Genomic DNA, 13,600 nt, shown 5'->3' on the forward strand with positions numbered 1-13,600 from the left:
CCTAAATTGTTTTGGGAGATAGAATGAAAAGCACTATATCAAAACTAGATATTATTACTGACATAGTCTGGTAGTCCCTTATTGAGACCTTAATTTCAGCAGGAGTTTGCCCCAGTAAATCCCTAAAGACAAAATTAATGTAAAAATACTACAGGCTGTATCATACTATTAATATTTGAGCAAAAACCTCTGCTTAAATCAGAAAGGAGTTCTATTTCAGACAGGCATACAATATCCCAAAATCAAGAGAATATTTCCTTATGGAAAACTATGCAAAACACAGAGGATTTATTAACTAAAATAACACAATGTATCAACTTGTAGAAGTAATTTATATTAAAAACAAGAAATTAAAGTATTTTTGTAATTTCTTTTAAATATAGCCAAACTTATTTAAGAAGTTGTTTATTTTCCCCTGCTGTTTTGCATTTAGAAGAAAGAATAGAATCTGAAGTACATTCTCCATCACCCTGTACATGAAATGAAGAATAACATTAATAGTCATTTGAAAGCAAATAAGATATCTAAAAGGAAGTGGAAAATCCATCTATGCTGTTATTTCATTAAATGAAAATGGAATTATACCAGGTACTACTATGGCTATGTCTTCTTTATTTTCAGCTTATTTTGGAAAGTTAACAGAGAAATTCTGACTAAGGTGCATAATGCTTTCTCTTCTCCAGCTCAACCCTATACATGGTACTACCTTAGTTTCACAGTTACTGATTTGAGCTATTTCCTTACTACCACCATCCTATCTGTAACATCTCTAAGCAACTGTTTTTAATAAGCCTGCCTTAAAAACATATGAGGAACCGCCCTAGAAAGGCCAGGCCCAAAATCACTAGTAGAAAGTATACTGCTTTTTTTCACACTAACACGCACACACGCATGCATGCACACCCACCCACCCGCCCCCACCCACCAACATAAGGTGACCCTATAGGGTAGCCTTTTCTTCATTAGCGGACACAGGATGAAGCTAACATATTTTTTGCCAACCTTAAATTTGTGTGAATAATTTACTGAAACTGAGAGAAAGAAGCATAATCTGAAAATTAATCAATGACCTCAAAGTTGGTCTCCAAATGTGTGGATTTACTAACTACTAATTTGTAAAGCAAACAAGGGAAAGTGTTGTAAAATCCAGGAAACATAAACTGAAGCTGAGGCCTTTCACAAGATCAAGACAAGATAGATGACAACCTGTAACGGTGTATCTTAGGGCTCCATGACTTCAGTTTGGAATTCGGATGCTTGTATTTGCAGTAAATTAAACAAAGCTGAACCCATCTAGAGAAAAAAAACAGCAAATCAAATTACCTTCCTTTTGCCTAAGTGTTATCAATGATGGAGCCTTCTTCTGTTGTGTCATGCAGAGTTACATATAGGCATTTCAAATTATGTAACATCTAAGCATCCTATATCATAATCATCATAAATGGTAACAATACAGCACAATGAAAACTCAGTAATAAGAGCAAAGATCAAATTGCTGTGCTGTTCTTAATGTTTTCAACACTAATGAGTCTCCAACGAAAGTTAGCATTTTGGCCCATAATAAAAAAAATAAGACGGGAAATACATTCACAATGTGTATTAAACTATGATAATTTGGGAGTTTCATTTTTTTGTTCATAGAATTTTAAAATGTTAATTAGAACTTTATGTTACTTCAGCATGTTTAATCTGCAATATGCTGCACCTCTTGATGAGCATTTGCTAAAATAGAGCATAAAAATAATTAGCTTGCATTGTAACTTACAAGTCAGGCATGAAAAGCATCAACCTAGGTATATTCAGCCCCACTGCTGAAATACTGCTGGCAACACAATTAAAAACTAGGAGACTGTAATTATGGGTGAACTTCAGAAGGTTCAAAGTTTAGTTCAGATAAGCACCCAAAAGTTACCATTTTAGTGCTCCACTACCAAATGCTCATTAAGTGGTGCAGCATGTTATGAATCACAACATGCTGAAAGAATGTGAAACAGAATCCAAAGCTTAAGTCGTACATTCGTATTATGTTACCAGCATTCTTTCCTAAATATTGGGTGCTTATGTGAACCTTATGGAAACTACAGAAGCCCCACAAGATCAATCACCTCCAAGTAGCATCTTCCCTTTCAAACCCATGCAACCTATCTCATCTTTATTCAAACCACATTCCAGTATCTGGAATCTCATTATTGCTTCTACTATCATCTAATGCACTCCTCCTGCTTTGATCACTAGCTTCCCCTTGCACTTTTTAAACAGCTTTCATAAGATCCAGGCACATTGGTGTTATGTCTGGGGAGAGGAAGGGAGAGGGAGAGAGGGGAGAAAGGGAGAGCAAGAGATAAAAGAAGGGAGGGAGAGAGGAGGGGAGAGAGAGAAGGGGGGGGAGAAGGGGGGGAGAGAGAAAGGGGGGAGAGAGAAAGGGGGGAGAGAGAAAGGGGGGAGAGAGAAAGGGGGGAGAGAGAAAGGGGGGAGAGAGAAAGGGGGAGAGAGAAAGGGGGGAGAGAGAAAGGGGGGAGAGAGAAAGGGGAGGAGAGAAAAGGGGGGAAGAGAGGGGGGAAGAAAGGGGGGGAGAGAACGGGGGGAGAGAAGGGGGGGAGAGAAAGGGGGGGAGAGAAAGGGGGGAGAGAAAGGGGGGAGAGAAAGGGGGGAGAGAAAGGGGGGAGAGAGGAGGGGGAGAGAGGAGGGGGAGAGAGGAGGGGGAGAGAGGAGGGGGAGAGAGGAGGGGGAGAGAGGAGGGGGAGAGAGGAGGGGGAGAGAGGAGGGGGAGAGAGGAGGGGGAGAGAGAAAGGGGGAGAAAGGGGGGGAGAGAAAGGGGAGGAGAGAGAAAGGGAGGGAGAGAGAAAGGGAGGGAGAGAGAAAGGGAGGGAGAGAGAAAGGGAGGGAGAGAGAAAGGGAGGGGGAGAGAAAGGGGGGGGAGAGAAAGGGGGGGAGAGAAAGGGGGGGAGAGAAAGGGGGGGAGAGAAAGGGGGGGAGAGAGAAAGGGGGGAGAGAGAAAGGGGGGAGAGAGAAAGGGGGGAGAGAGAAAGGGGGGAGAGAGAAAGGGGGGAGAGAGAAAGGGGGGAGAGAGAAAGGGGGGAGAGAGAAAGGGGGGAGAGAGAAGGGGGGAGAGAGAAGGGGGGAGAGAGAAGGGGGAGAGAGAAAGGGGGGAGAGAGAAAGGGGGGAGAGAGAAAGGGGGGAGAGAGAAAGGGGGAGAGAGAAAGGGGGAGAGAGAAAGGGGGAGAGAGAAAGGGGGGAGAGAGAAAGGAAGAGGGTTTGGAGAGAAGATATCCTAGGAAAGAAGAAAGGGGACTACAGGAACTTGTTAGAAAAAGATACAAAAAGGATGTAAAACTACTTTAGGCTTCAAAAAGAGGAAAAATTCTGGGATTTCCCTTGGCTACACACATCCTAATCTTAAAAAAAAAAAGAGGGAACAAAATTCACTTTAAGAATAAAGCTGAAAGTGTTTCAAATGTTCTCAATTACAGCACAATACTGTAAGTCCTTACAGAAGAAAAACTCGAAACTTTAATCATTCTAAATGCAAAAGGCCTGCACAATAGTAATGAGAGATTTTGCACCTGACTGGCAAGACTCTAATGAAATAAAAAAGAATGGAAAGGTTGATAAAAATGACAGAGTATAACACCAAGATCTTCAATTCCTCCCTTCACCTACACATCCTATTAACACCAGTTTGTGAGTAGCGTAATACAAATCTAACTGATTGAACTACTCATGGTCTGCTAACAAACACCAAGTATAAAGTGACTTAGCCATGGTATGATGTATGAAGCTGGGGGAAAAAAAGTCACTTTTCAGAGAGTTACTAAGTACTATGTACAGATTCAACTGAATGCACAATCCTTGTCATAATATCAACAGGTGAGGGAACAAAAGGGAACTGGTAGTTCTGGTGCACAGATAAACCAGTAGCTTCTCTGCCTTTCCTTCTGAAAAAACAGCTTCCAGAATCTGCTTCCACCTTCCTATAAAAACCCTACATCAAGCTTAATACCTCTCTATTTGACTGGAGTAAATCACATCAGTGTTCCATGAAAAAACTGACAGTTTAATTCAGTAACATTGAGGTTTCTATCACCTGATTACAAGGGTCAATTGCAATTCAGGCTATTTCGCCCTAGAAGAAACATTGTAGAACCATTGTGTATAGCAATTTGTTTACTCTCCTGGTTTTGAAAGTTAGCTGAACAATGCTGTTTTGTTTTGGTCATTACTAATTCAGTTAAACTATTCTGTCTGACAAATGCATGTCCTGTACTTCTGTAGTTGACACTTTCCCAGCAACTTCCCATTAATGGTAATTAACTTTATGGCCACTCCCCACAAGTCATTAAAAACTTCCTAGAGACAACTAACACACGGGACTTACTGAAGGCAGCAGGAGGACTCCTTATTCTGAGAATGTATCTTCATTCTGCCTGTTTGCAAGCAGTAAGTTCATAGCTTGAGTTCTGCCTTCCAAAACACACTAACAAAATACGAATAAAAACTGGTATTTGAGTTTAAAGCTATTTTTGTTGCCAAACTGGAGAACTTAATTGCAAACATAAGACCACGACAAAGAAGAGAGCTACCTGTCATCAGCTAAAATACATTACCTGATGTGTTACAACTCTAGTGTGAAATACAGAGTAGTCCTGCTGATTTCAGTGAAGCCATGTATGCAAAGGAAAGGAGAGTTTGTCTCCTTTATTTACTGACACCAGTGATGGTGGAAAAGCATAAAATGCAAAAAAAAAAACCCAAATAATTCTAAGGCACTATCTCTGAAACGCATGCTAGCAGCCAACAGCTTCAAAGATCATAAAATGCACCACAGCAGTATCAACCGTATGCATAAAGTATTAACTGCTATTAAAATGTCTGAGGTTTTAACCTCTGTCCTAAAAATGTGGGGACCAGCTCTAAAGCAAAGCATTATTTTGAACCACAAAATCTGTAAGTTACAGTCAAGCATATACCAGGTATTATTTAAACTCATAAAACAGAGAAATTCAAAGTCAAGACTGGAATTCTTTCCTGAGCTAACCCAGAGACAGACAACAGCGAACTGTTATTAGGCAGATGCTCAAAGGTTAAGGAGGTAAGGAGTCAATGAAAAAAGTTCTCCTTACACTCACCTAAACAAAAGGATTGAAAAAGGTTCTTAACTATCAGGGGAACTGGCATACAAACAGAGCAAAGAACTGAGACACACTTGACAATCAGCAGAAGAGAATTCACACTGCATCACCCTAGAAGATGTAGCATACCCAGTAGCTACATAAATGAACAGGAACTAGCACTGTTTCTAACAACCTTAAAATCTCCCACTGCAGTGAATCCAGCAAGATACCTGAAAGCATGTATTGCCTTTAGGAAAAAGCTATGCATCAGTATTATATGGTAAAATTTCCACCATTACAATTTGGCTCACTGTAAGTCATAAATTGAATATTTTCCTGAATCTGAAAGTGTAACTTAAAAATGAAATATTTTAAGTAGCTTGAGGCATTGCCTCTCAATTCTTTATTCACAGTATCTCTTTCTTCACTTAAATTCTCTAAAATTGCCCTCATATCAGAAATGGTGGAAAGTATAGTACAAAGAATAATGCACATGTAACATTAGAAGGATCACTGTCTACTTGCTAAGATGTAGTTTTATTTACTCAGCTCAAAGGGCTAAATCCTCTCTTTGAATTCTTGTCCGACTTAATGTGCTGAACAATAAGGGAAATCTGACCAATATCCACAATACTTTTGCTGGAACCATAAGTGACTAAACAGCTTAAATAGGTCTAGTACTTACAATAGTTTCAAAACAACTACCAAAGAGCTCCTTTTAAGGTCAAATTGGCTCCCTGTCAGTAAACACACATACAAAAAGGCAGAAACTTGCAGCCCCTTTAGTGCTTTAGGTCTGATGCCTTAATTGTTCAAACACCTCTCCAGGTATTTAACTTCAAGTTCCTAAGTGAGAAGAGAAAGGCTTCAGGTACTTAAATGTGCAAAATTCTCTGCAGGATTAGGACATGATCTATGATCAAAAGCAACAAACAGTTTAAAATAAATATACAGAGGGAATGGATGAGGAACTATGGGAGAAAAGGCAATGAACACAGATTAATATTACAGATAGATGGTTGAAAGAGGTAATTTTTCTAAAGGTAAGACACTGTGACAGTATTCCAAAGCTGAAAGAACATGAAAATTTTCCAAGTTACTTCAAAAACACCAACTATCTCGACAGCAACATCAGAGCCCAAAGAAGGCTTGTAATTTTTTGGCCTTTGATTTGAGAGTTCAACTGTTTCTCTTGTCATGTGGCGCCATCACAAATCAGTGAAGAACATGAGCAGAGAAAAAGTCAAGCAATTTTCTCTGAGATTTCCCTTTGGTTTAGAATTTATTTCCTTCTGGGTCACTAAACCCCATGTTGGAAAACCTGCTCTACCCCTTTTTTACCAGAATCTTCATATAAAAAGGTCTAAAAGGAGTGCTAGAAAGACATTAGTATACAAACTAGGTCCACTGTTAATCAGGGATTTTTACTATGTTTTACCATCCACAGTTGCACACGTCTGTTAGAGTAAGATCAATGAACTACTAATGAACTTCATGTGAACAGTACATCAAATAGGAATATCCAAAGCACTGACTGTTTACTTTTGATAATGGAAGAGTTGAGCAGAGTATTCAACATAGCTTTTCCTGGTATTTAGATCTAGTTCCACTACTCAGTTCTAAAAGCCCTTTCATACATGAATAGGTCTTTCTTGTGTGGATATTTTCCATCTGCACTACCTGCTTCCAAAGACTTTTTTTTCCCCTTCAAAACTATGACTTGAAATCTGTACAATCATAATCATGATCGCATTTTCAGAGCATTATGGCCATGGCAGATAGTATTTTTAAATGTAGATGCTATTTTAAATGCGTATAATTTCTTAGAGTGGATATTACCAGACTTTTACAATAACCTGTTATATTAATAAATGCAGTCTGAATCTTTCATAATAGGTTATTAAAAACAGGGGCTTTTTTCTGAGCACTTACAAGTTATGCTCACATTGATGGCACACTGACGGAACACAATACACTGTACCACTTCAGAGGACTGGTAATGTCACATGAAGACATAACTTCCTTTAACTATTGCCTCAATTAAGCATCAACCTCTTTTGTAAGTGTAAGGGAATCCCAACAAAAACTTCAAAACAAAAAGCAGAAGGCAGAAAGCCAAGATTACCTACACATCTTCATTACATCCAATTGTTTGTGGTTTAGAAACTGGCTTAAGAAAGAAGGTGTACTGTGCAGCATGATCATCATAACAATGATTACATAGTTTAACAGTGTTTGAAAAAAAATAACATACATGTGGAAAAGCCAGGTTTTGCACATTATTAACTTTCCAGTTTAATTTAAAATGCAGTATATCTCCAGAGGCTGTGCTATAAATCATGGATTAAATACCTGCAGATTTCCTTAGTCTGAAAATAAAAGAGTGCATGTGGTGAGAATTTGTAAGGAAAAAAAAAAAGGTATGACTTAGATGTAGTGACAGGAAACAGGGCGCTTAAAGAACAGTGGTGGGAAGTGAGAACTTAAAGAGGAACAATAAAGGCCAAAAGAGGTTTGATGAGGGATCAGGAGTAGAAGACTCAGTGAGCTAGTCAGCCAGCTACATACAGCTTTTAAATCCTTTGCACAATGCGATCTGCCAAAGAGGCATCCCACGAATAATATTGTATTTATTACCCCCAGGGATATTAAAAATGGACTTTCTTTGTAGCTAGCCTTTAAAGAAGTAAATGGAGTATAAATCCAATGATTACACTGTTTTATCTGAATAATCTAAAAATTAAAATATTATTAAAACTATTTACTTTTAAACCACTAGGTATGTTTTTCAGGTTTATTTAATTTAGTCTCAGCTGATTATTTGGTAACAAGCACAGCAGAATGCATCCTTTTACTACATACTTTGGGCTGCAAGATTTTAAGCAAATATTTATAAATTTACTGCATAATGGCCTAAATGTGCAGGTTTTTATTGCTACTGTAAGTTTATTTACCTTAATTATTGCACACTGGTACTTGCAGCGAAAGCTTTGCTACTGCTTAGCTATTCAGCATTCTATTCAGCTACCTAGCTTCATGTTCCTCTGTTCCCATAACCATGTATCATCTTTCTAGAAAGAGATCTGAACAATGTGAGAAAGAATAAACTCAATGTCAGAAGAAAAAAAAAGAAAACCAGACCTGACAAATCAATACAAGTACAAAATTAATTTCAAAATAAAGCTTTAAATTGAAAAGTTAAAGCTAACACAATAGATTTCATGTTTCAAGATTAATACAACATGAACCTGATCTCATTTAACTGAAATCAGGGAAAATTCTGTAGTACACTTTACAAGGAGCAGGATCAAGTGTTCTGGGCTCCTTTTTCTCCTAAAATTAAAGTATGTTTTCCCCAGGTCATTGCTACCCACACATTTTGGTGTACAGTACAAATGACTCAGGCAAAAGATGCAGCATAAGGACTAAAATGTACCCTTTGCTTATGTATGATGGCACCAGACATGCTATGGGAAATCTGTAACCCACTACTGCATCTAACTAAAGATTTATGTTATAAAGGAATATATACAAATGACTAAGCAGAACACTCAGCATAAGGATTAAGACTTCTTACCCCATATTTACATTGTCGGGATGTTGCTCCATACTGGAAGCGACACTGTTCATCAGCATCATACACCTGACCTGGGGCCACAGCTGGATAAAGAAAGTCACGCTTGGGAGGCTCATTATCAAGGCAAGTACCACGGCCCGAACTGTTCAACATAAAGGACCAAATCAATTAGGAATTCTACTGGCTGTAAATCACAGTAATGATATCATGTATCTAGTTCTTAATTTTAACAGCACTGGGTGTGAAACAAATATGATTGCAATAAACAAACAGTAAGATGGTACACCCATAGTAAAAAGAAAAAATAATTAGAGGGAATTAAGAGACTAAAATAATTTTTCATCATTATTATTAACAAAAATGCTTATTTTAGATTGTGAAATAGATTTCATATACTATCCTTTTTTAAAGTGCGATAATTTCTGAGCCACACAAGACTGATTTTCATTTTTGTTTTAAGATTCCTATTTCTTTTCACTGAAGAATAGCTACATTTGGTGATAGAATGAAAAATAAACAAATTAAGCAAATAAAAGAAATTCAGCTTACAATTCTTGATGACCCTTCTGATCCTTCAAACAGCTAAGTACAATCTTATAGATATGAGCAGCGCAATTGGTTTATGTAAAACACATTTAAATTTCAATATGACTAAACGTTTATAGGATTAGGACCTTAACATCCATGCTTTTCTTCCATATGAGTGAACAAAACAGTTACAATGCTAAAAATTCTGCAGGATCTTCAAATTTACCTATACTAGGGTGAGTGAAAAAATTTGTATGGATCCAAGATCTTTTCTATTGCATTAATAATATTTAGTCTTAAAATTTTCATGTTAGAAATAAGATCATCATCTTTGAAAACTTTAATATTTTCTTCTTTTATATTCAGTGTTTTCTTTGGTGGTTGGTGGGTTTTTTTTCCAAAATATGACCATATTCAACCACAGTATTTTAGTGTAGTGGAATAAATAACAAAGAATGCCAAAAGCAGACAGAGTTCTGTTTAGAAACCTTTGTACTTTGCTAAATATAATTATTCAGTTTTATTTAGTCAGTGTGCATAAGAGGACAGATGCTTTTTTACTTTCACTTCACATGTGAATAAGTGAGGATTTTTAAAGAATTCTTATGCCAACACTTTAAATTTTTTTCCAACATTCCTACAAATTTTGCCAGCACTTATGGGTTTTTTTCCAAATCTTTTCCATGCACCTTGCCAAAGGAACATAATTTCCCAAGTGAATGTTCTACACTGTTTTTTGGAGATCTCCAAATTTCTAAACTTTTCATCTGCAGACAAAAAAAGAGCAAAAAGCCTCCCTTAACTACACATTTTATGTTCTCATTTTAACCCTATTTTATTCAATCCTTTGAAATACTGCAATAAAGCCTTTGGAAAAACAAGGAAACAAACAACTGCCAACCATTTCAGAAGCAGGCAAACAGCAACTAAGGCAATAACTAAGTAAGTACAGACAAAAAAATTATATTTGGTTACTAATCCCAATGAATTGAGTATGATTCACCTGCACACACACCCTACCCCCACATCCCAGCTGAAAACTACCTTTAAAATATCAACTGTGTGGTTCTGGCATAAAAAATAATGTACTTGCCCCCTTATTCCAGGTTTAATTATTGCAAGCATATATATTTTCTAATAGCAGCAGCTGGGAAACTATTATACGTTCTTTTGAAATATTTCAGTGTTGCATTTTGCTTGTATGAGGAGTACATGTTAATAATACCAATATGAAAATAACTCAAATACAATCTGATTTTCTGCATTGTCTGGATCAAACTTCAGATAGGAACGTTGCTTAAACAACCAGTGGGAAGTTCAACATTTGACATCAGCTTGAGCTAGTATTCATTGATGGGAACATTTTCATAGATTTCAATAGTGCAGAGTTTGGTCTGTAAACTGGGATCCTGTAAACTGACAGCCATGGGCACAGAATTTAACAACCCTCATTACCTTTGATGGCTCTCTCCATAGGCATTTGTAGCCCTGCACGGATTAAATTACAAAACCAGATCTAAATATTTATATTCATCAAACTTGTAAATTAAAGTCTATACCTACTCTACATGACATATAACTGCAGAAATGTAAATCAAAAACCTCGTATGAAATACAAAAATATGTCTCCTCTGCTCTAATGACAGGATTTTCACCATAGTGAAATATTGTTTGTCCTGGTTTTGGCTGGGGTAGTTAATTTTCTTCCTAGTAGCTACTATAATGTTGTGTTCTGGATTTAGTATGAGAATAATGTTGTTAACACACTGATGTTTTCAGTTGTTGCTAATTAGTGTTTATACTAAGTCAAGGATTTTTCAGCCTCTCATGCCCAGCCAACAAGAAGGATGGAGGGGTACAAGAAGTTGCAAGGGGACACAGCCAGGGGCCAAAGGAATATTCCGTACTATGTAACGTCATGCCCAGTATATCACCTGGGGGGAGTTGGCCTGGGGGCGATCATTGCTTGGGAACTAACTGGGCATCGGTCGGCGAGTGGTGAGCAACTGCACTGTGCATCACTTGTTTTGTATATTCCAATCCTTTTATTAGTATTACTGTCATTTTATTATTGTTATGATCATCATTATTATTGTCTTCCTTTCTGTCCTATTAAACTGTTCTTATCTCAACCCGCAAGTCTTATCTTTTTCTTTCTGATTCTCTCCCTGATCCCACTGGGTGGGGGGAAGTGAGTGAGCAGCTGCGTGGTGCTTAGTTGCCAGCTGGGGTTAAACCATGACATGTTGTAGCAGTAAAAAAGCAAGAAAATGACTACTAAGCAGTCATCCACTTACTAGCTACACTACATCACCACCTCGCAGACTGAAAATTTGTTTCTCTCTTTTGTTCTGCTTCAGTTCTATTATTTCTCTCAAGTAGCTGAAGACAACTGACACATTTTACACACTTTGTGTGAGAACCTGATACTGTATTGTGTGAATCGAAGTATGTTGGAAAAGCAATAGCATGTGTTATAAAACACATTAATAAAAACAGGGACTTTCCATTGGTAATGAAAGGTTTCACCAAAGCTGTGCAAAGGATGAAGACAGGCCAACGACCATATAACCTTTCCAGACAACTTCTACTGGACTCAGGAATGCTGTAATAAGAGTTGAGTCTATGTCTTTGTTCTTCTCCCTTTCTCTTTGCTCCAGCAAAGCAAAACCCAGATACTTGAGAAAAAAAATCTGCTAAATCTAGGGGAATGAACCAAAAGGTTGAATGGTATCAGAGCATTTTACAGTCACAGAAGTAATAGTTATTATCAATCAGGCCTACAAAAGTGAAAAAGGCCTTTGTGTAGATGTACAAAAGATAACAGGAGGGAAAAGAATGCCCAAATACCTTCATCTCTGCAATTTGAGAAAATTTCTACTCACAACCGCTTTTGTGCTTTGTGATCTTACCTTATATAGGAAGCACATACAAAGTCAAAAAACCTGCAGGATATCCCTGCAGAGCACTTACATTTTTTAATAGGGAGTGGATAAATCTTTAGTGTCTGCAATAGAAATATGATGATCTCAAACTCATCCTTATATTCTATTTACTCCACAAGACACTACTAGTATTCAAAGACTTCTTCATTTTCCTAATTTTAGGTTAACTTCATGAGGTTTTATGGGACATAGTGGGACTGGTTTCAATTATAAAATAGCTAAGTTTGATGTCATTTCATCCCAGTATTCCCGTGTAGTGTCTCAAGAGATCTTTGTAAAACACTCTACAATAAAATTTAAACATTTAATATCACAGGATAGCAAAGTAATCTTCTGCTTGGAAGGGTATCGAGGATACTAGAGCATTCTCTCAAACCTTAAGATCTCAGACATGCTATCGCCACTAACTGCTTGATCAAAGTAACAGCAACCAGGGATTCAATGTTAGAATCTTTACAGACTGAAAAACCAAAACTGAGGATCATCACCTCTGTACAGACATCACTGTTGTATCCAAGGCCAACAAAGAGAAAAAGCAAAAAACACGCATGTAGACCTTTCAGGGTTTATGCTCCTATTAGAGTATATATTCCCAAATATCTCAGCAACATACACTGTACAACACAACTCTTTCAATGGTTGAAGAAAATATCCCACAACACTGGCACTGAAAATAGGGTTTGAATGTTACAGAATTGGCTCATTCATCGTAATGATGTGGACTATAATGCAAGCTATGATTAACTATCATAAATTAAATGTATTATAAATATTTGTAATTATGTGTTATAGCTAAACAATCATATACATAAATATATTGATAGTATACATAATATTTTATTTAATTCTGTTACCAAATTAGCCATAAAAATATGAAAAAATACTAAAATGAATTAAACACAGTGCATTTTATACATATATATATACACACACATATAAACCCACAAATTATTTACATGCCTATATATAACATTTGGCTCCTAAAAGAATCCTTACTTCATATTTATTACATACTTTTCCTGAGTAAAGACTGATTTTTAGAGAGCACCAAGATATATTTCTGTACAGGTTACAAAAGCTGCTTAACTTGACATTAATGAATAAACTCTGCAGATTGCTCAACAGTCTACAGATAATAACATAAATATTTGCAGAATCAGGGCATAAGTAATGGAAGTGTGATTTGGAGTGATATGTTTAAAATTAAAATGAACCAGAATAGTATTACTAAATGAAAACATTCTTGAATGTTAGGGAAATGCAGATATTGATGTGGACTTACCACTCACTCTCATGATAATTTCTACTTCTTTCCAATCTTGTATGAAAGGCTGGATCTATGTCTTATCTATTTCATAGTAAAGACTCTAATTTTGCACAAAATTTTCAGAATACTAATTTTTTCTTTTGTTTGGTAACAGACAATTTGCTATGTCTT

The 13,600-nt window shown here is 36.9% G+C and overlaps 1 protein-coding gene across 2 annotated transcripts in view; it reads right to left on the minus strand.

Annotated features, from left to right (window-relative positions):
- The window catches only part of ADAMTS6 (ADAM metallopeptidase with thrombospondin type 1 motif 6), a 159,395-nt gene that overhangs the window by 66,031 nt on the left and 79,764 nt on the right, over window positions 1-13,600 (minus strand). For both annotated transcript variants that reach the window (XM_075021634.1, XM_075021633.1), the window contains one exon: window positions 8,690-8,831. In XM_075021634.1, coding sequence (XP_074877735.1) covers window positions 8,690-8,831 — 142 coding nt within the window. The remainder of the gene's footprint in view (window positions 1-8,689; window positions 8,832-13,600) is intronic.

The sequence above is a fragment of the Buteo buteo genome, chromosome Z, assembly GCF_964188355.1.
Source record: "Buteo buteo chromosome Z, bButBut1.hap1.1, whole genome shotgun sequence".
NCBI lineage: Eukaryota > Metazoa > Chordata > Aves > Accipitriformes > Accipitridae > Buteo > Buteo buteo.